This window comes from Schistocerca americana, chromosome 5 (genome assembly GCF_021461395.2).
Source record: "Schistocerca americana isolate TAMUIC-IGC-003095 chromosome 5, iqSchAmer2.1, whole genome shotgun sequence".
Classification (NCBI taxonomy): Eukaryota; Metazoa; Arthropoda; class Insecta; order Orthoptera; family Acrididae; genus Schistocerca; species Schistocerca americana.
The window spans coordinates 64,359,132-64,383,259 of NC_060123.1; the positions used below are offsets into that span (position 1 = coordinate 64,359,132).

General features: G+C 43.2%; 1 protein-coding gene and 1 non-coding gene across 3 annotated transcripts in view; both read left to right on the plus strand.

Annotated features, from left to right (window-relative positions):
* The window catches only part of LOC124615772 (BTB/POZ domain-containing protein 6-like), an 83,046-nt gene that overhangs the window by 41,216 nt on the left and 17,702 nt on the right, over positions 1–24,128 (plus strand). For both annotated transcript variants that reach the window (XM_047143871.1, XM_047143872.1), the window contains 2 exons: positions 4,630–4,766; positions 20,728–20,932. In XM_047143871.1, the coding sequence (XP_046999827.1) occupies positions 4,630–4,766; positions 20,728–20,932 (342 nt within the window). The remainder of the gene's footprint in view (positions 1–4,629; positions 4,767–20,727; positions 20,933–24,128) is intronic.
* Trnas-cga lies at positions 16,968–17,042 on the plus strand. Its single transcript has one exon. It is a non-coding gene; the product is annotated as a tRNA-Ser (tRNA).

Sequence of the window (24,128 nt, forward strand, 5' to 3'; positions counted from 1 at the left end):
GTTGGAACTCGGTGTTGTCAGCACGCACATGCCGCTGACTCGGGTGTTGGTGGCGTGATCTCAGCTTGTGTTCTGCTGCAAAGGCAGCCACTGTAGGTTTATAGGGTTGTTGAGGACTGTAATACTCTAGTGTGTAACAGAACATTTACAGTTAATGTGGTGTCACCGCCAGACACCACACTTGCTAGGTGGTAGCCTTTAAATCGGCCGCGGTCCGCTAGTATACGTCGGACCCGCTTGTCGCCACTATCAGTGATTGCAGACTGAGCGCCACCACACGGCAGGTCTAGAGAGATTTCCTAGCACTCGCCCCAGTTGTACAGCTGACTTTGCTAGCAATGGTTCACTGACAAATTACGTTCTCATTTGCCGAGACGATAGTTAGCATAGCCTTCAGCTACGTCATTTGCTACGACCTAGTAAGGCGCCATTATCATTTGCTATTTATCTTGTGATGCATGTACCGTCAGACCGATGTTCACCAATTATGGATTAAAGTTAAGTATTCCAGAAGCTACGTACTTTTTTTACTAGACTCGACTCCTTTAACTGTTCCAGACCTCACGCCAGCCTGCATGAGCTTAAACGCGTACCTTTCGGCTATCTCATAGTGGTTTGGCTGTCTTGCCAAGTCACAACAGTTGATTTGCTTAGCATTGAAATAAGTTAAAAAACTATCCATATGGAATAGAAATATTATTTGTAATACAATAGATTCCGTAGATGCTCCACACAATTTCCACTTCATGGAAATTGTCCCACGTACAGAAGTCTTGTTTCTCGTGTTGCATCGTGCCTCCCCATAAATTTCATGCATGTCAGCTAACTCCATTTGAGTGTTACCAGTAAATCCCCAATTCTTTAAATCTTGAAAGAATTGATCTCTCATGTGTAAAAGAACTTCAAACGTCTGATTAGTTTTTGGATGACTTAAATGTGTTAAATATGTGACATTAAGCATGCAAGAGAAAAAAGTTTAGAAAAGATTTGAAATTACGAGGGTTGCCCAGAAGGTGGTACTTTTTTTTTCCAGCCAAAAACAATGATACGAATGCGAAACGTTATGTATGTATTATTTGAAGTCTCCCTAGTGGCATGCCAAGTTTCCGTCACTTCTGACACATAGCGTAGCTGCAGGCCAGTTTCAAAATGGCATCCATAGGTGATCTATGTTACAAGCAATGTGCTGTAATTGAATTTCTCACTGCAGAGAATGAAACTGTGAGGAGTATTCACAAACACTTGTGCAAAGTCTAAGGAGCATCTGCTGTTGACAGAAGTACGGTTTGCTGCTGGGTGGAGGGTGTGGCCATCAGAAGGTGATTTGGCAGAGCTCCATGATTTGCAGTGGCCGGGGAGACCATCCATGGCTGTCATACCTGACATATTGCAGCAGCCCTGACCTAGCCCCCTCAGACTTCCACTTGTTTGGGCCATTAAAGGATGCTATTTGTGAAAGACATTTTGTGGATGATGAGGAGGTGATTCACACAGTGAAGCACTGGCTCCACCACCAGGACAAGGATTGGTACTGACAGGGCATACACGCCCTTGTTTCGCGCGGGAGGAAGGCCATAGAACGGGATGGAGATTACATGGAAAAATAGGATGTGTAGATAAAACATCATTTTGCATTATGTTATGGGCAACCCTCATATGTTTAAAGTTTATTGGAAGTCACTAAGTACTCTATTTATCAAATACTGAATGAGTAGAATCTGGGTAATTTTAAGCGAAAGCTAGTTTTACACACATCTCGATGTTTACAATGTCGTAACTCCTGAACTGTGTGTCGTACAATTATACAATTTTGCAGGAATGTTCAGTAGTGTAATGTGGATACTGTCTGAAAAATGTGTTGCAAATAATGTTAGTAGTAAAGAAATAATAAATTAAAACATCATGCCTGAAGTGGCAGTTTTATTGACTGAACAGCAAAAAAACTTTTTTCTGTTTTCATCATCTTGTGAGGGTGTCAAGGAGAAAATGTTTCGTAAAGGGTTGATATTATGTGTAAAGTGTGTTGCAGCTAATTAAGAGCTCTCATTTTCAAATAATAGAAGAATAAAATCAGGATATTTCTGCGCAGTGAGTTATGCTGCCTCGAGACGCGTACTTGTCACATTGTGTTAAACCATTTACGTAACATTATACCTCTTAATGAGAAGATTATTACAGCATTTAAAGTTTGATCAATAATTATGTGAAATACTTGACGCATGAATCTGCTGCTGTGTACAGCACATCATTCTTGTCAGTTTCCTTTTACAATTGCTGAATTTGTTTTTTCAGGCTCTTCCCAATGAGTACCACACATATCAACATCTTTCTGTAAAAGTTCTACGACTGAAGTAATGATTTGAGACAAACAACAACTTAAATTTTTCATTCTCTTTTTCAAGGTGAAAGGTCTGAAGGATGGTGTGGGCATTATCAGTCAGCAACAAAACATTTCCATGTACAAGATTATACTTTACAACTATGGAAATAAATGCAGTCTCACAAAATTCCATAAAAATTTGAATTTCCAACTGCAGTACTTTCAGTTAACCAGTGATTCAGTTGATCAGTATTCGGATAGTTAGTGCTTACTGTAATTAAGTAAAATTACTACAAAGAAAACCAATTGAATACATAATGCAATATTTACTTATTTTATGCCCAACAAACACACAAAAATATTGTTCAATCCCAAAAAATGAGTTACATACTGTCATTATTGGTTATACCTGCACTACATAGTAACTGGCAAAGAAGAGGGGCTACTAGTTGATACCTGCCAGGATTAAAATCTTTCACGGTTCTTTATATGACAAATAATGCCCATTTATTTCAGTTTTTGAAAATGCTACAATAGTAACAAATACAACATTGCAATTTCTAGGCCCATTTTATTTCTCTTCGTAGCCATCAATGTGCACTTAACTGCATTCAGTACAGCTTATTCCTACTGATGCAAAATTAATGACACAGCTAAAATATAGTGAATGAATTTTCTTGTGTTGTTTACTGTTGCTGTTTACCGTGAGTAGAATGCCACACCTCCATTTATCAGTCAGCCTATTGGCCCATTCCGCAAGTCATCTGAGCCTCCAGCTGTCTGCAGACTGAGTGCCACTGGGTTGTGATATCAGATGTGTGCTTATATTCTCAAGACTATCATGAGGCTTGTTTTAGGAGAAATGTCTCAAGAAGTTGTTGTTCGTCGAAATGTGCACTCTTTAACAGACCCATGAATATATGCTGTTTCAAGCGAAATATACATTGGGTTGCTTTTCATTGCCAACATTTTTCTCCACATTAGTTAATAATTATATTGATGTTAAGAAAGAGCTGATAGAAAATGGATCATGGATTTGTGAAATTGTTGCAGATCAAATGGTTAGGTTATCACATTTCTTAACAATGAGAAGTTGCAGAGTTAGCTCTATAATTTTTAATGTTCATGTTGTAACAAATTTGACTGTGGATAGTAAGGAGCTGGCTCTAGAAGAGCTGAAAAGACAAATATCTGTGTGTATTCTAGTGTGACATCAGCTTAATGGAACATTACATTACATCCCTCAATCGTGCTTGGAAAAGTTAGTGGCGGAGCACTGGTTGTAGCAACCATGATTTAAGTACTTGACTATCATATCCTGTCAAAAATAATGTAGAAGTTCAATGGCGAATAAACCAGCAAACACTAAAAAATTGTATATGCTGCACTCTGACAGAAATTATTAACTGTGTTGATGGTGGTGAGTGGTGGAAAGATGGAAAGCACACAATGTGTGGTGAGATTACATCAGGGAAAGGGGTAAGGGAAGGCATGCTCATTGCTCATCTGAAACTGGGTGATGGGGAAGGGGGCAGGCGTCTGACATCTAAATGGAGAACATGATACGGGAGTTACTAGGGAAAAATCTGACAAAAAGTACAGGGAAAGGCAGGGTACACAGTAATGGAAAAAATAAGGAAGAATTTAGTTGTACAAGAATGTAGAGTGAGGTAGAACAACATTGGGGAGTGAGGGAGCAAGTATGTTGGTATTTGCAATAAAGGAAACCTGATTTTTCGGGAGGGAATGTGAGTTTTTGATTTGTTAAATGTTGTTTCTGACACTGTTCTAGGTTTCATACCATAAAAAAATTATCTTGATTTATGTGATAGAAATAATGGTATTTCGGGTAGGTGTCAAGAGGTCTAAGAAACCAGAGATCTATGCAGCAAGGAATTGTGCATATGTTGTGAAGGAAGCCATGGACAAGAATCTGTGTGCATTGATATCATTGTATCAATGTTAAAGACAGTCTTTATCACTTTCTTTTGGGGGAGGAGGAGGAGGAAGATGTTTTGTGTGTTTCAGAAAAGGAAGGCTGAAGAAGATGGAGATAATTTATGTAACAGTTTGAAGTAACAAATATTGTGTTCTTTGCATTGTTACATAAAGTGAGAAATAAATCATGTGAATTAATGAATAACACTAAGGAATTGTTTTCGTACATTTCAGAAATAGCCCTTATCGACATAGTTTTCTTTCAGTTCCAGTATTTTCCTGAAATTTTGGTGCATATTTTACTTGTAAAATGATCACACACAGTTTCTTTACATAATCTTTCAAAAACAAAATGTTTCTCTTTATTGCAGTTGTTTTCTGTTCACAAGCTGTTTCTTGCCATGTCAAGTCCTGTGTTTGAGGCAATGTTTTTTGGAGGTATGCCGGAGAAGGATGAGCCTATACCTATACTGGATGTACAACCTGAAGCATTCAAAGCTTTGCTTGAGTACGTATTTTAATTCAATGTGTAACTACAAAATGTTTTTCTGAAATGAATGATACACAGAAAAAAATTCAAGCTTTTAGCAGTTTGATTTTGCTTGTGTGTCACAATTTCATATATGCCCAGATTGATTTTTTACTTAAAAATGACAAAAGGAAATACAAGTAAGTTACTGTATAAAGGAGACTTTTGCTATCGTAGCTTCAAGAATACCTCTATATATAAAGCTGGTGACCATCTCAACCCAAACTTTCTCTCTCTCTCTCTCTCTCTCTCTCTCTCTCTCTCTGTCTGTGTGTGTGTGTGTGTGTGTGTGTGTGTGTGTGTGTGTGTGTGTGTGTGTGTAGAATAAAGAGTGCTACTCTACTATTAGGGGGATGTATGCAATACTTTGCAGTTTCCAGATACAGACTGATATAGGAATTCTTTCAGGAGGAAAACCAAGACTACAATTCAGGAGACCAAAGAAAGTACCATTGGCTACTTCCAGCACAGTTTCAAATTAACATTTCTGTATGGTTAGGATAATTCCGCCCAAAGCTCGTTTATATTAACATTGTAAGTATCATTTATGTTAATGACTGAATCACTACACATACAGAAAAAGTGGTTTTAATTGCTAGAAACAAGGTCTAGCAGATCCACTAAAAATCCAAAGCACATTGAAGAGAAAAGCAATTACAGTTTAAGGTAAATATAAGAAGGGGAGAATAATACAAGACAATCCTAAACCACAACATGTTGAGAAAATTATAAGTATAGCATTCTTATGGCTGCAATAACTACCTTGAGAACAGTCCCCACATGGCACCTACCCAACAGTTTGCTGACATAAATAATAAATGTCAGGCCAGATCTCTTGAATTTTGTTGCTCATAACCAGTTTCAGTAATGATAAATTTAACTTCCAAGTTGAAAAAGAATCATCCACATTCAGCAGCAGTATTAATGTTTGCTGTTGTCAGCAAATATTATACATCTATGTATGAGACTTAAGTTTTTGATTGGATACACAGCCAACTGACAAGAAACATTAACAGCAAAAAGTGTCAATATTATAGACAATAAAGAAACAATTGTTTTGAATTCATCAACACTATATACAAAGAGGAATCCTGTATCCAAGTTCCACAGTATTGAGGGAGGAAAAGACTAGTAGTATCAACAGATCAGTTGCAACCAAAAGGTAAAAATCAAAAACAACTATGCATACACCTTGACAATGCACTACAAACAGACCAGTAAAGACAAAAAAAAAGTAAATCTGACATCTAAATGGAGAACAGGTGCCGAGGAAGAGTATACTGTCACTTAACATGGAAAAAGTGTATTTTCACTCGGGATAAAGTGTATTTTTAACCGGGAATTTTTTTTTTCTTTGTCCATGTATACATCCTGTTATAGGACCGCTGTTGTTCTCTGCATACGTAAATGTTTTGGTGTACAGGGTGGGCAGCAATCTGCAGTTGTTTGCTGGTGGTGCTGTGGTGTACAGTAAGGTGTTGAACTTGAGTGATGATACAAGACGACTTAGACAAAATTTCTAGTTGATGTGTTGAATGACAGCTAGCTCTAAATGTGGAAAAATGTGTGTCAATGGGGATGAGTAGGAAAAACAAACCTGTAATGTTTAGATACAGCATCCTGCCTGACACAGTCACGTTTGTGGGCATTATGTTGCAAAGCAATATGGAATGGAATGAGCATGTGAGAACTGTGGTAGGGAAGGTGAATGGTCGACTTCGGATTATCGGGAGAATTTTAGGAAAGAGTGGTTCAACCCTCCAGGGGCTTTCTGCTCTTTGGCGGATTCGTGCTTGGCCACCATGGGGCCTCAGCCTTTGATGCATCTTTTCCTTTCTGTGCTGCACGTCTATCCTTGACCTTTCCTCTGAGGACAGTATTCTATATCATGGGGGATTCAGGCTGCTCATAGTCAACCCATCTCCCTGACTACCCAGCTTCAAGCTGTTGCAGTTTGCATTTTCCTTCCTCACTTCTTGACCTTTTCCCCTCTGTACTGTTTACATCCCTCCATCACTCAGTGTCACCAAGTAAGACCTCCTCCAGCTTATTGGACCACTCTCTCACCCCTTTCTGCTGCTCAGTGACTTTAATGTGCACCATCCCCTTAGGGGTTCTCCCAGAACCTGTCTGAGAAGTGCCCTCTTGGTTGACCTTCTTAATCAACTTAATTTCATCTGCCTTAACTCTGAGGCATCCACGTCCCTTTCAGACTTGTGCACACCTACTCTCATTTGGACCTCTCCTTCTGCACTACTCAGCTTGCCCTACTTCTGGATGGGTCTGTTCTCTCTGACAAGTACTCAAGCGACCATTCCCATGTGCTATCCGTTTGCTGACTCCAATCCCACCTACATGTTTAAAAGTTGCAGCTTTCTAAGGCCGGCTGGAGGCTTTAATCCTCCCTGGTGACCTTTGACATCCAACATTACTCCAGTTGTGATGACTAGGTAGAATATCTTTTAAATGTTATCCTTACTGCTGCAGAACGTTCCATTCCTTGCACTTCCTTTTTACCGCACTGTGTTGTGGTCCCTTGGTGGACTAAGGCGTGCCATGATGCAATTTGCACCCGGAGACATGCTCTCTGCGTTTTCAACCATCACCCTATGATGACAAACTACATTTGTTATAAACAGTTGCATGTACAGTGTCGCTGTGTTCTTTGGGATAGCAAAAAAGCTAGTTGGATTTCTTTTACTAGTTCTTTTAACAGTTCCTTTCCCTCTTCCGTTGTGCGGGCCAGCCTCCGACAGCTGTCTGGGGCCAAGGTCTATTCCCTAATTTCTGGCCTGACAGAAGCAGATAATGTCATAGTGGACCCTATTGCTATCTCCAACACCTTAGACCACTATTTTGCAGAGATTTTGAGCTCCACCCACTGTCCCCCTACCTTCTTCCTTCGGAAACAAGTGGAGGAGGCTTGGGTGATACCCTCCTCTTCTCATAATCATGAGCTCCTATGAGGGAGCTAGGTCATGCTCTCACTCCTTCCCAATTCTCCACTCCAGGGCCGGACGATGTTCACATTCAGATGTTGCAGAACCTTTCTCTTGCGGGCAAACACTTTCCTCTCCATGGGTAGAAGACACATTTATCAGATGCTGGGAAGATGCCATTGTCATGCCCACACCTAAGCCTGGTAAGGACAAACACTTTCCTTCTAGCTATTGCCCCATTTCTCCCAGCAGATGTGTTTGCAAGGTGAGGGAACATATGATTCATGCCCAGCTGCTGGTATGGTGGCTCGAGTTTTGCAATTTACTAACCAGAGCACAGTGTGGGTTTTGAGCATGCTGTTCTGTGGTTGACCATCTCTTCATTTTGTAAACCCATGTCATGAATCATTTTCTATGGAAATACCAGTCTGCAGCTGTGTTTTTCGATCTGGAGAAAGCCTATGACACCTGCTCAAGAACTGGTATTCTCCTTACTCTCTACAAGTGGGGCTTCTGTGGCTGCCTGCCCCGTTTCCTTCAGGAATTTTAAAAGACCGAGTTTTTAAGGTATGTATGGGTTCTGCCTTGTCAGACGCCTTTATCCAGGAAAACGGTGTGCCTCAGCATTTCGTCCTGAGCGTCATCCTCTTTGCTATTGCCATTAACCCTATAACGGCCTATCTCCTACCGAGCATCTGCAGCTCCCTTTCTGTTAATGATTTTGCCATCTATTGCAGTTCTCCATGGACTTGTCCTCTTGAGTGGCATCTTCAGAGATGTCTCAATCATCTTTACTCATGGAGCAGTGACAATGGCTTTCATTTTTCCACTGATCAAACTGTAAGTATGAATTTCTGGCGGTGCTATTGGTTTCCCCCACCATCTTTATATTTTGGGCCTGTTGCTCTTCCGTTCTTTGAAACTATGAAATTCCTGGTGGCTCCTGCTCTTTAGGAAACTCTATTGGTTCTCCCTTGTGCATTACCTGGCAGCCCATTGTACGCAGTTCCTCAATGTCCTACGTGTCCTGAATCGTACTCCCTGGGGTATAGATTGACCCACCCCCCTCTGTTTGTACTTGTCTCTTGTGCGTTCGAAACTAGACTATGGGTGTTTAGTTTATGCATTTGCACATCTGTCCCTCTTATGCTGTCTCAATACTATCCACCATCATGGCATCCATTTGGCCACTGGCATCTTTCACCTTGCCTGGTTGAGAGTTTGTATGCAGAAGCTGCCAAACTATCGCTGTCATACTGCCATGACTTTCTCCTCAGCAGATACGCTTGCCGTGTGTCTGCCATGCTTGACCACCAATCCCCCGCTGTAGGTCTGGGGGTAAGAATAGGCTTGAGGTATACCTGCCTGTCGTAAGAGGCGACTAAAAGGAGTTTCACATGTTTCGGCCTTTATGTGATGGTCCACCGGAGGGTTTGACCTCTGTTCTTCAAAATTTTCCCGAAGAGCAAGCCAATTGGGGAAGGGCACCTTACATGGTGCAGTGTGTCCATCGTGCATTGAGATCTTTAGCCCACTTTCTCATTGTTGCATTTCAGTCCCACTCATTCTCCACCTCTTATGTGAGGACACCCATATGTGAGGACACCTTCCTGGGTGCGTTTTCCACCATGCACTATGCAGTGTCACTTTCTGCGTCAACGATGACCATGGACTTCTTTGCACTTGATATCCCACGGTAGCCAGTCTGTTGTGGTGGGGCCGCCATGTACCCTGTTGGTTGTAGCCCTCTGATCACACAGGGATCGCTCTGCTGATGCCTGCTCCATTAACTCCCATGTATGCCAAGGGGTAGATGCCCATCCCCCTGGGGCATCGGGACTCCCGTCAATGGCCATCCTGCCAGGCGGCCTTTTCTGTGGCTGGGTGGCGCCCGTGGGGAGGTCCCCTGGTCGGAGTGGGTGGCATCAGGGCGGATGAAACACGATGAAGCGTAGTCCATCATCTCTTGCTGGCGGTGAAACACCAGTAGTCTCTAAGCGTTCACGAGCTCAATTAAACACACAGAAGTACGACTCCAAATCGTTCCCCTCCCTGGCAACACCATGGGAGGAACGTCAGGCTAAGGTTGGCAGCGGATCTTACTGCCCCAGTACCTTGTATGTTTGAGAGCTGATGGGGAATTTTTCATGATGATGAAGCCTCAGTTTTTTGTTGAGCATTTTGAGAACAAGTTTGGGGAGGTGGAGGGATTGTCCAAAATGAGATCTGGGTCAGTCTTGATCAAAACAGCATCCTCTGCCCAGTCACAAACATTACTTGCTTGTAACCATCACGCCCAATAAGAGCTTAAATATGGTCCAGGGTATCATATTTCACAGGGACCTTCTTTTGCAGTCTGACGATGAGCTGTGCGCCAATTTAGGGTGGTGAGGTGTACATTTCGTCCGGCGTGTCCACCCGGGCTCTGAGGGATAATCAGGTTGCCACCGGTGCCTTCATCTTGGCCTTCGAGGGTGATACATTGCCCGAGAATGTCAAGGTGATGGTCTACTGCTGTGATGTAAAGCCCTATATCCCTTCCCTAATGCGGTGCTTTAAGTGCTGGAAGTTCGGCCATATGTCTCCTGCTGTACTTCCAGCGTCAAATGTTGAGATTGCGGATGCCCATCACATCCCAGTACTCCATGTGCCCCGCCTCCCATCTGTGTCAACTGCGGAGAGCACCGTTCACCTTGCTTGCCGGACTGCAGGATTCTCCAGAAAGAAAGGAAAAATCATGGAGTACAAGGCCCTGGACCGACTGACCTACACTGAGGCTAAGAGAAAATTTAAACACCTGCATTGTGTACGTATGACGTCGTCTTATGTTGCCGCTACAACAGTTCTGGCACCATCAGCCCCGCCAACCCCAGTCACCTCTCAGAGCCAAAAGACTACATCTGCCCCCTTGATGGTGGGGGCACTTCCCTCCCTGTGGCTCCTGCACCACCTACTTCAGGAGCAACACCCCCCCCCCCCCCCCCCCCCCCACACACACACACACACACACATCAGGGGACGTCCGTCCCCACTTCTAAGGTGGAGAATTGTAAGTGTTCTTCAGCTTTTATTGCTAGGAAGGGGTCCCTTGGGTCACTCCGTTCCCAGGTTTCTGCTAGGGGGAAAGATGAAACCCGCCAGTGGCTGAAGAGCTCAAAAGCAGCTGGTCGTAGGACTTCACGCTCATCCTCAGTCCTGGAGACTGAGTCAGTGAAGTCCTCCCAGCCAGGGAAACTCAAGGAGCAGCGAGAGAAATCCTAAAAGAAGACCCCTAAGACCAAGGAAATTGCGGTGGCACCCACAACACCACTACCTACAAGCTCTGCGTCTGAGGATGGGGTGGAGATTCTGGCGTCCACTGAGGATGTATATCTCGCCAGACCCTCAGACACAATGGATATAGACTGCTCAGCCAATAATTCGGTGGTAGCAGGTGACTGTGAGGTGTAAACTGCCCCATTGAATGTTCCATGCCTTCCCATCCTCACAATGACGTTGTCCTCCAGTGGAATTGTGGCGGTTTTATGTCCTAAACTCAGTCTGTAGTGACACTGTGCCCCTTCAAATCCCTCAGCACTCCTGAATGTATTAGCTGCACGGATTGATCAACTCCATAAACCTGTCTACTTTTGGGGTGGCACCGTGCTTACTGGCTGAGGCAGAGATGTCGAAACTTTACTGTCTCAGTTTGACCTCTCCCTCTTAAATACTGGGGCTGCCACACATTTCAGTGTGGCTCATGGTAGTTAACTTGGCCATTGATTTATCAATTTGCAGCCCAGGACTTCTCCCATCTATCCACTGGAGAGCACATGACGACCTGTGTGTAGTGACCGCTTCCCCATCTTCCTGTCACTGCTCCAGTGTCAGGCCCATGGATGCTTGTCCAGATGGGCTTTAAACAAGGCAGACTGGGAAACTTTCACCTCTGCTGTCACCGTTGAATCTCCCCCAAGTGGTAACATCGATGTGATGGTTGAGCAGGTGACTACAACAGTTGTTTCTGAAGCAGAAACCATGGTTCCCCTGGCGTAAAGCAGTCCCTTGGTGGTCGCTGGAAGTCGCTGAAGCAATTAAGGAGTGTCAGTGAGCTCTACAGTGGCACAAGCGGCACCCTTCCCTGGAGCACCTGATAGCCTTTAAACGGCTTCGTGCCTGCGTTCGCCAACTTCTCAAATGACGACGGAAGCAGGAGTGTTGGGAGAGACACGTCTCGACCATTGGGTGCCGTACGTCACCTTCCCAAGTCTGGAAAAAGATAAAACGTCTTTTCAGGTTCCAGACCCCAACACGTGTTCCAGGCGTTACCATAAATGGCGTGTTATCTACCAATGCAAATGTGATTGCTGAGCACTTTGCTTGAGCCTCTGCGTCGGAGAATTACCTACAGCCTTTCACACTCTCAAACAGCAGATGGAAGGGGAAGTCCTGTCATTCACTACATGCCACAGTGAATCCTATTACGCCCCATTTACAGAGTGGGAGCTCCTCAGTGCCCTTGCACATTGCCCTGACACAGCTCTTGGGCCTGATTGGATCCACAGCCAGATGATTAAACATCTGTCATCTGACTACAAGCGACATATCCTCATCACCTTCAACTGGATCTGGTGCGATAACATCTTTCCATTGCAGTGGTGGGAGAGCACCATCGTTCTGGTGCTCAAACGTGGTAAAAACCCGCTTGATGTGGATAGCTATTGGCCGATCAGCCTCACCAATGTTCTTTGCAAGCTGTTGGAATGTATGGTATGTCGGCGGTTGGGTTGGGTCCTGGAGTCACGTGGCCTACTGGCTCCATGTCAGGGCGGCTTCCGCCAGGGTCGTTCTACCACTGATAATCTTGTGGCCCTCGAGTCTGCCATCCAAACAGCCTTTTCCAGATGCCAGCACCTGGTTGCCGCCTTATGTCCAAGTTGGTGCCTCCCGTAGTTCCACCCATATCCAGGTGAATGGAGTCCCGCAGGGGTCTGTATTGAGTGTCTCTTTATTTTTAGTGGCCATTAACGATATAGCAGCAGCTGTCGGGCCCTCTGTCTCAACTTCTCTGTATGCAGAAGACTTCCGCATTTCGTACTGATGCTCCAGTACTGGTGTTGCTAAGCGTCCACAAGGCACAGTCGTGGGCACTTTACCTTAATGACAATCCACTTACTGTAGTGGAGACATATCGATTCTTAGGTCTGATTTTCGGCACTTGTTTGACTTGGCTTCTTCGTCTTTGTCAGCTTAAATGGAAATGTTGGCAGCAGCTCAGTGCCCTTCGGAGCCTGAGCAACACCAACTGGGGTGCAGATCGCTCCACGCTGCAGCAGCTATACAGAGCCCTTGTCAACCCATTGCACCATTGCGGAGTTCGACTAGTGACAGGAGCTTTTAGGACGAGTTTCGGTGATAAGTGTACTGGTGGAGGCTGGAGTCCCTCCATTGAAGATCGGATGTGCACAACTGCCCACCAGTTACATTGCACACATTCATAGCTCTCCTGAACATCCTAATTACTGTCTTCTTTTCCCAACCACAGTGGTTCACCTCCCATGTAGGCAGCCCAGGTCAGGAGTCATTCCCTGAACTGGAGTCATTCCCTTCAACATCTCTCCTCGAGGTCCATTCACGTACACCTCTGTGGTCTAGCTGTAGGCCGAAGCTTCGCCTTCACCTTTCGCATAGCCCTAACGATTCCGTTAACCCTGCGGATCTCTGCTGTCACTTCCTCTATTCTTGAAGTGTTCCAGGGCTCTGAAATGGTTTACGCCAATGGCTCAATGGCTGATGGTAATGTTGGCTTCACCTTTGTCCACAGAGGCCATATTGAACAGCATTCCTTGCCCGATGGCTGCAGTGTATTCACTGCAGAGCTGGAGGCCATATCTCGTGCACTTCAGTATATCCGTTCAAGCCCCGAGGAATCGTTTCTTCTGTGTACTCACTCCTTGAGCAGCCTACAAGCTGTCGACTAGTGCTACCGTCGCCATCCTTTGGTGCCGTCCATCCAGGAGTCCATCTATGCTCTGGACTGGTGCTGTCATTCAGTGGTATTTGTGTGGACCCCAGGACACGTTGGCATCCCAGGCAACGAACTTGCCGACAGGCTACCCGGAAACCGCTTCTGGAGTTGGGCATCTCTGAACTTCACCTGCGTTCTGACTTACGCCGCAGGGTTTTTCGGCTTTGGGAGATGGAATGGCATAACAGTATGCACAACAAACTGCATGTCATTAAGGAGACTGCGGATGTGTGGAAGTCTTCCGTGGAGGCCTCTCACAGGCAATCAGTTATTCTCAGCTGGGTCTGCATTGGCCACGCTTGGGCAATCCACGTTTAGCTCTAGCACCGTGAAGACCTGCCTCAGTGTCAGTGCAGCACCTGGTTGACAGTGGCCCATATTCTGGTGCACTGTCCCACTTTTACTGCCCAGCGATGAAATCTTGGGCTAACTTTATCTGACAACGCCTCATTGGCTGATATAGTTTTACGTTTTATTTGTGAGAGTGGGTTTTATCATTTGATGTAAATTTTAGCGCACGTCCTTTGTCCCTCTGTGTCATCCACCCTAGTGCTTTTAGGGTGGAAGTTTTAATGTGTTGCTGGGTGGCTGGCTTTTCCTTTTTATTCTCGTGGTCAGCCTGCCACTGTAATCTGCTTTCTTGTTTTACTCGCTTCTGTTTCTAGCATCTCTCTGTTGTTTTCTTGTCCTCTTTTGTTCCTTTTAGTGTTCGTTGCCTTTCCTTCGTTCCTGTGGCTTTTCCTTTCTTTCCGTTTTGTGTTATATATCTCATCTGGCTTATTCTCTCACTTGTGGCCTTGTTTCATTAGGAACAAGGGACCGATGACCTCATAGTTTGGACCCTTCCCCCCTCTTTTAAACCAGCCAACCGACCTGACCACCCATCTTATGCCTCCTTCTTCAATGACACCTGAGATAGCCAGTGTGGGGCACATCCCTCTTCTGTGTTATCTCCTGGCTTTCGCTTTCGGATCTTGCTCCGGCAGCTCAAGTTCACACTACCTTCCACTTTCCTGATAGGTGTGAATACTTCACCACTTCGGCTTCGTGTGGCAGCCCATGTTCACACTGACCGTCATTCGCTTCCAAAGGACACTATTCCAGCCTCGCTCTATCGCCACAAGTTTCATGACCTTCGTATGGAATTTCGTGATTGTGTTTTTTTATATACTGATGGCTCTCAGTGAGTGCCTTCATGATTGGCACTGACAATTTTCAGTATTGGCTTCCAGAACACTGCTCAATATTTACAGCAGAGCTCTCCACACTGTATCAGGCGAAGCAGAAGATCCAGTGACACAGACTTTTCAATTGCATCATCTGCTTCAACTCTCTCAGTGCCCTTCAGAGCCACTGTGTGCTGTACACCGTCCATCCCTTAGTGCAATGGGTCCAGGAAAGCTGTCACTTGCTGACTCTTGATGGAGCCATTGTGATGTTTAGGTGAGTTCCTGGTCACATCAGTCTGATGGGAAACAAGGACGCTGACACTACTGCCAAGGCTAGAGGCATTGTATCTCGACCCGCTAGTTCTTCCATTGCCCCCGATGATCTCTGTGTTGCTGTCTGTCAGTAGGTGGTGTCACTTTGGCATCACCACTGGTCCGCCCTTCATGGGATTCATGGGGAAAGGTCTGGGGGATTAAGCCTCTCACAGCAGCTTGGATGACCTCTTCTCAGCCCTCTCGCTGTGAGGATATCATTGTAGGTAGGTTGCATATTGGGCACTGTCTTTTTAGCCATCACCATTTGTTAGTGCTTACCTGTGGTCTAGGGGTAGCATTTTTGATTCATAATCGAAACGTCTTTGCTCCCGGGTTCGAATCCCACCATTGCTTAAATTTTCATTAATAATCAGCATTGGCGGGCGAAGACTTCCGGCATAAGAAGTCACCCTCATTCTGCCAATGGCCTTGTCAAATAGGGCGGAGAAGCGGACAGAGGTTCAGGGCACTCTCTTGTTGCAGGGGTGGGAAACTGCCCTAAAGGCGAAAGAATCAGCAGTGATCAACAGCACGAGGATGCAGAAGGCAATGGAAACCATCCCATTAAAGACACGTAACGTGTATCCACAGGACATGTGGCCTGTAATTGAAGAAGTTTCATGATGATCTTTCCATTGGTGAAAGATTCCGGAATAGTCCCCCCATTCGGATCTCTGGGAGGGGACTGCCAAGGGGGAGGTTACCATGAGAAAAAGATTGAATAATCAACAGGAGGATAACATTCTACGGGTCAGGGTGTGGAATGTCAGAAACTTGAACGTGGTAGGGAAACTAAAAAATCTGAAAAGGAAAATCCAAAGGCTCAATCTAGGTATAGTAAGGGTCAGTGAAGTGAAGTGGAAAGAAGACAATGATTTATGGTCAGATGAGTATAGGGTAATATCAACAGCAGCAGAAAATGGTATAACAGGAGTAGGATTCGTTATGAATAGGAAGGTGGGCAGAGAATGTGTTTCTGTGAACAGTTCAGTGACAGGGTCATTCTTTTCAGAATCGACAGCTAACCAACACCAACAACAAGCTGAAGAGATAGGGAAAGTGTATGAGGATAGTAAAAGGGGATGAAAATCTAATAGTCATGGGGGACTGGGATGCAGTTGTGGCAGAAGGAGTAGAAGAAAAGGAATGAAAGAGGAGAAAGACTAATATAGTTCTGTAACAAATTTCAGCTAGTAATAGCAAGAATCACAATAGGAGGAGGTATACTTGGAAAAGGCCAGGTAGTATGGGAAGATTTCAGTTAGATTACATCATGGTCAAACAGAGATTCTGAAATCAGATAATGTATTGTAAGGCGTACCCAGGAGCAGATATAGACTTAGATCACAATATAGTTGTGATGAAGAGTAGGCTGAAGTGTAAGACATTAGTCAGGGAGAATCAATACGCAAAAAAGTGGTATACGGAAGTACTAAGGAATGAAGAGATACGCTTGAAGTTCTCTAAGGCTATAGATACAGCAATAAGGAAATAGCTCAGGAGGCAGTACAGTTGAAGAGGAATGGACTTCTCTAAAAAGGGCAGTCACAGAAGTTGGGAAGAAAAGCATAGGTACAAAGAAGGTAACTGCGAAGAAACCGTGGGTAATGGAAGACATACTTCAGGTCCCAGAGTGAGATTTTCACTCTGCAGCGGAATGTGCTCTCCTGCAGGAGAGCTTCTGTTAAGTTTGGAAGGTAGGAGACGAGGTACTGGCAGAAGTAAAGCTGTGACGACGGGGCGTGAGTCGTGCTTGGGTAGCTCAGTTGGTAGAGCACTTGCCCACGAAAGGCAAAGGTCCCGAGTTCGAGTCTCGGTCCGGCATACAGTTTTAATCTGCCAGGAAATTTCAATACTTCAGTTGATTGATGAAAGGAGGAAGTACAAAAATGTTCCGGGGAACTCAGGAATACAGAAATACAAGTCACTGGGGAATGAATTAAATAGGAAGTGCAGGGAAGCTAAGACGAAATGGCTGCAGGAAAAATGTGAAGACATCGAAAAAGGAATGATTGTCGGGAGGACGGACTCAGCATACAGGAAAGTCAAAACAACCTTAGGTGACATTAAAAGCAAGGGTGGTAACATTAAGAGTGCAACAGGAAGTCCACTGTTTAATGCAGAGGAGAGAGTGGATAGGTGGAAAGAATACACTGAAAGATGTGTCTGATGTTATAGAAGAAGAAACAGGAGCCGATTTAGAAGAGAGAGGGCATCCAGTATTAGAATCAGAATTTAAAAGAGCTTTGGAGGATTTTAGGCCAAATAAGGCAGAAGGGATAGATAACATTCCATCAGAATTCTAAAATCATTGGGGGAAGTGGCAACAAAATGATTATTCACATTGTTGTGTAGAATGTATGAGCCTGGTGACATACCATCTGACTTTCAGAAAAGCATTATCCACAGAATTATGAAGACGGAAAGAGTTGACAAGTGCGAGAATTATTGCACAATCAGATTAATAGCTCATGCATCCAAGTTGCTTACAAGAATAATATACAGAAGAATGGAAAAGAAATTGAGGATGATCAGTTTGGCTTTAGGAAAAGTAAAGGCATGAGAGAGGCAATTCTGATGTTGCGGTTAATAATGGAAGCAAGACTAAAGAAAAATCAAGACACATTCATAGGATTTTTCTACCTGGAAAAAGCGTTCGACAATGTGAAATGGTGCAAGATGTTCATAATTCTGAAAAAAGTGGGGGTAAGGTATTGGGAGAGACGGGTCACACACTATATGTACAACAGCCAAGAGAGAATAATAAGAGTGGGCGACCAATAATGAAGTGCTTGTATTAAAAAGGATGTAAGACAAGGATGTAGCCTTTCGCACCTACTGTTCAATCTGTACATCGAGGAAGCAATGATGGGAATGATGGGAATAAAAGAAAAGTTCAGGAGTGGAATTAAAATTCAAGGTGAAAGGATATCAATGGTACGATTCGCTGATGACATTTCTGTCCTCAGTGAAAGGGAAGAAGAATTACATTATCTGCTGAACAGAATGAACTGTCTAATGAGTTCACAGTATGGATTGAGGGTAAACTGAAGAAAGATGAAGGTAATGAGAAGTAGTAGAAACGAGAACAGCAAGAAACTTAACATCAGAATTGATGGTCACGAAGTAGATGAAGTTAAGGAACTCTGCTACCTAGGCAGTAAAATGACCAATGACCGATGGAGCAAGGAGAACATCAAAAGCAGACTAGCTATATCAAAAAAGGCATTCCTGGCCAAAAGAAGTTTACTAATATCAAATATTGGACTTAATTTGAGGAAGAAATTTCTGAGAATGTACGTCTGGAGTACAGCATTGTATGGTAGTGAAACATAGACTGAGGGAGAACTGGAGCAGAATAGAATCGAAGCATTTGAGATGTGGTGCTACAGACGAATGTTGAAAATTAGATGGACTGATAAGGTAAGGGATGAGGAGGTTCTATGTAGAATCGAAGAAGAAAGGAATATGTGGAAAACACTGATAGGAGAAGGGACAGGATGATAGGACATCTGTTAAGACATGAGAGAATGATTTTCATGGTACTAGAGGGAGCTGTAGAGGGCAAAAACTGCAGAGGAAGACAGAGATTGGAATACATTCAGGAAATAATTGAGGACGTAGGTTGCAAATGGTATTCTGAGATGAAGAGGTTAGCACAGGAGAGGAATTTGTGGCGGGCCGCATCAAACCAGTCAGAAGACTGATGACAAAAAAAAAAATTGTTAAGTGATGTTCCCCCACCACTTTGTGCTCATTGCCTTCAACCTTCATTGGTTCACATTTCCTGATGGAATGCCCTTTTTTTAACCGCTTACGTTCTCATTTATGTTTGCCGTCTGAGTTATCAGCCATTTTAGCGAATAATGCGTGGGCTGTCAGCCGCATTTTACTTTGTATCCATTGTACCAATATGGTGAAGGACATTTTCTTTCCTTCCGTCGACTGGGCTTAATGTGTAGTCGTTTTTAACTCCTTTTTTTGTCTTCGTGTTCTATGGTTTCAACATGGGCATGTATGATCCTAGTTGTTTTTGTGCCCTAAAACAAAACAAAACAAAATGAAACAAAAGTGTGATTCATCTGGAAAGGAGACCATATATAGGGGTGCGACATATTCTTGAGTACTTTGGGATCTGTACCAAGTCGGATGAAGGAAGACATTCAAGCAATTCAGAAGTGACCTGCTAGATTTGTTACTGGCGGTTTGAACAACATGTTAGTTTTACGAGATGCTTCGGGAAGTCAAACGAGAATCCTGGAGCGAAGGCCACATTATTTTCGAGAAACATTATTGAGAAAATTTAGGGAACATTTGGAGCTAACTGCTTAACAATTCTGCTGCCGCCAACATGCACTGTGTAAGGGCCACAAACATAAGATTTGAGAATTGAGAGCTCATGTGGAGGCATATAGACAATCATTTTTCCCTCGCTGTACTTGCGAATGGAACAGGAAGGAAAATGAATAATAGTGGTACAGGATACCCTCTGCCACGCACCATATAGTGGCTTGCAGAGTTTTGATGTGGATGTAGTCCACAACTTTCATGGTGTCAAGCAGCTGTTTGTCTGAAAAACAGCATACCTGTACAGCACCATTGACCAAGTAAAACAAGAAATTTGACAAGTGACATTTTTGCATTGATCCATGCTCCATCTCTCATGATCCTTTGCCCATTGCAGTCACAATTGAAAATATCGGTGGGTTCACATGGGAACATGTAGGGTTTATGTGCTGCAGAACCCTATGTTCAGCAATTTATGTTAAATGGTGTGCTCCAAAACACTTGTGCTTGTGCCAACATTGCATTGTAGATCTGCCATAGATTGTTGCCTACCTGCTTTACAACAAAGGTAATCCTCCGACCTCCATGTTCTGTGATGAGGCAAAGAGACGAAATTGAATGATGTCTTTGACATATGTTTTTCAAAGGATATATATTTTTCAAAGATTTAAACTATGGAAAATCCAGGATAAAATAATGACAATACCATCAAAAAGATAGACTGCTACTCGCGATATAGTGGAGAAGTGGAGTTGCAGTCAGGTACAGCAAAACAGGAGTTGCAGTCAGGCACAGCAAAACGATTGCTAATAAGTTAAGCCTTTGGTGAAAAGGCCCTCTTTTGTATTAGACAAAATTCACACACACACACACACACACACACACATTCATGCAAATGCTACTTACACTTACATGTCCACTGTCTCTGGTAGCCCATACATAAGAAATATCATGAGGGAAGGAGAGAGAGTTTACCTTTGTATACTATGTTTGTATGGGAGAGAAATATAAGAAACTGTTTGGTGTCCCTTGGATCTGAAGAAAATTGGTCTTTGAGACAGCGAAGGGGCAGAAATAACTGCAATTTTGTCCATCTCCAGAAGATCACATTAACATTTTTTACAGCAATGTTTGCATTAAATTTTTTAAATACGTAATTATATATGTGTTATGTTCCTAAGTGTATCATCTGTTGGACAAATTTCTCTTGCTTTTGTTTTCAGATACATATATACAGACGAGATAAATCTCCAGTCTTTTGACCAAGCTTGTGAGCTATGCTACGTAGCCAAAAAATACATGATACCACATGTTGTGGAAGAATGCACAAAGTATCTTTGGGGAGATCTGTTTCCTAAAAATGCTTGCAGGGCCTACGAGTTTGCCAGACTGTTTGAGGAACCCGTTCTCATGGACAAATGCTTGAGGGTATGCTAATTTCCTACTTACGTGATTTTTTGGTGGTATATCAGTAGTAATGTAATGAAACTTCCTGACAGGTTATCAGATTAGGACTCAAACCTGGGACCCTTGCCTTTCAAAGGCAAGTGCTCAAGTCAGTTGAGCACTTGCCCTTGAAAGGCAAAGGTCCCATGTTTGAGTCCTAATCTGGCACAATGATTTAATCTGCTAGGAAGTTTCTAATCAGTGCACTCTCAGCTTCAGAGTAAAAATTCATTGTGAAAGTAATGGAATGTTGTGTGTGACAGTACTGTCTTGAAAGGCTTGAGTTTGTTGTATAATATGCATGTAAAATCAGAACTTGATGGATATGTAATTGAATCAGTCAGTTTAGGTCACAAGTTCAAAAAAATAACTTTTCAGGAATAAAGTATTCGTGGGTTTCAAGCCACGTCAAGTGGTTAACAGCCCACGAGCTTTCAGCAGAGATCTCCTCTGCCATTGTCAAGTGATTGACTGTCGTGTGAGTACCGCTGGTGCTTACGTAGCTGCGCCACTGTCTGTGATGTCACTGGTGCCCAGTCCCAAACCTTATGTGGCAATGTTTTGTTGTCATGACTGCTGCACCTGCTTCAACTTCCCATACACCATCTTTATTAAGGGTGTTGTCTGATATTTTGATCTCCATTATTTCATTTATTATGGTATCCCAGAAGCCATTGGTCTGTTTAATAATAAAATCTTGTCGAATGCGTAGGCAGAGCCACCTTTCGTGCTCTATGCGGCACTGTTCAATAGTGCAGGCGGGTTGACTGACATAAAACTGCCCACACCCACACGGTATTTTGTGTGTTCCTCATGATCTGAAGCCTACATCGTCTTTTGTAGTCTGCATTAGTTGCTGGGTCTTCGCTGGGGCCATGAAAATAGTGTCGATTTTATGTATTTTCAGGTGCTGGCTAATCTTCCCTGTTATTGAGCCACAAAACGGTAAAAACCGTATCTTCTTTTGTTTCTTCTTCAGAGGGCTTGTGTTTTTGCGGCTCAGATGAAACTATTTGTGAAATGTGTTTGTTGTTGTGACTTTTTCTGGAAAACTTTATCTAAATGGCTCAGTTACCTCAGCAGGTTTTTGGCATCTGAGATGGTTTCAGCTCAATGTACCAAGGTCCTGGGAACAGACTGTTTCTGTGCTGGGTGATGGTAGCTGGTGGCGTGCAGATACTAATCCGTGTGGGTGGGCTTGTGGTAAACTGAGGCGCTCATTGGGTTTATGGCGGACAAGGACATCCAGAAATGGCAAGGAACTGACCTTCTCTACTTCTTTTATGAACTTTATGTGATCATGGATGTTGTTGATGTGTTCCGGGAACTCTTCCAACTTTTCATGTCCATGATGCCATTGATGAAGATATTATCACTGTAGCAATAGAAACAACTAGGCTTTGCAGGAGTGGTGTCCTCAAAATGCTTCATAAAGATGTGGCTACAATTGGAGATAAAGGGCTCCCCATTGCGATGCTGTTCATCTGGTTGAAATAGTCTCCACTATGTAAAAAATACGATGATGTCAGGGAACGTTTAAATAAATCCACAATGGTGTTGTTAAACAGTCGGTACAGCAAATTCATAGAGTCTGTGACAGGGACACGTGTGAAAAGGGGATCACATCAAAACTAAGCACAGTATCACCTTCACAAAGGTGTAGACGTTTAATTCGATTAGTGAAGTCATCAATGTAGTCCGCTGTATTCTTCATATTGTGTGCACAATGTCCACTGTGCATCAAGAGGAAGCTGGCCAAATGTTTTGCAAGTCTGTAGATCGGCCATCCATTGGTGCTCACTATAAGGCTTGTATCCTTCTTATGCACCTTTGGCAGACTGAAGAACGTGGGTAGTCTGTCTGTCTGAGGGAGGTGGTTTCTAGTAGCACTCTTCAAGTGATGACCATTTGAGTAGCTCCAAAGAAGATTGTGTTTTTTAGTGTTTTGTGGCTCAATAACAGGGAAGTTAAGCTGGAGCATGAAAATACATAAAATCGAGACTGTCTTCAAGCCCCCAGCAAAGACCTAGCAACTAATGAAGACTACAAAAGACGTTGTAGGCCTCAGAACACGTGGAACATACAAAATACTGTGTGGGTGTGGGCAGTTTTATGTTGGTCAATCTGTCTGCACTATTGAACAGTGCCACATAGAGCCACGAAAGGTGTTACTGCTATGCTATCCCAAAAAATCAGCTGTAGCACAGCATGCACTGGAAAACAGACACTGTATTGCATTTGACAAGACATATATTATTAAACAGACTAATGCTTCTGGGATAGTGTAATAAATGAAGCAATAGAGATCAAAATATCGGATAGCATCCTCAATGAAGTTGGTGTATTACAGCTGGGTACAGCCTGGGATCCTGTGATTGGGCAGTTGAAGCGGGTGCAGCAGTCGTGCCACAAAACCTTGCCAAATATGGTACAGGACTGCGCACTAGTGACGTCAGTGGCGGTGGTGATGCAGTGACACTCACATGATGGTCAACCACTTGAAAATGGCAGAGGAGGGCTCTGCCGAAAATGTGTGGGGGCAGCTTGAAATCCAGGAATATTTTATTACTGGATATCACTGTAAAAGTATGCATTCGTACATAACTTCTCAAGAGATTTAAAAAAAAAAATCTGATGTGTGTATGAAGATAAAGAACAATTATTTTAACTTAGTTGGAAGAAGATAAGGCATGAAGAGCAAGCTGAATAAGAAAATTATATTAATTTATTGAAGGTTCATACATATATCTCTGGAGATGTGTGCTTTCTGTAATAAACTTTAGAAATTAATATACAAGTCCTTTTCTTGTTGCAAAAAACTAACCTTTTGTATCCTATAATTCTTGTCTTTTACACTACTGTCTTTCGAATCAATATTCAACTGTCTTTTTCAGTCCGCATTATTGTCTACAGTTGGCATTATCAAATGATGAATGTCCTGCATTTTGTTGAGCTTAATCGATACTGGTCCTCCATAAGCCTTTTGTAAAGAGAAATTTACATGTTCTCCTGGAATCCAAAGGCCAAATGTGTGTTCAGTTAAACCTACTATATAATGACATGCCAATAAATGATCTCCTCTATTGTTACAACACTCGAAGTACATAAAATTTAGTTGTTGCAATGAGACTTTAAGATTTAGGTACAGTTTTACCTTGACTTTCTAAAGACAAACCAG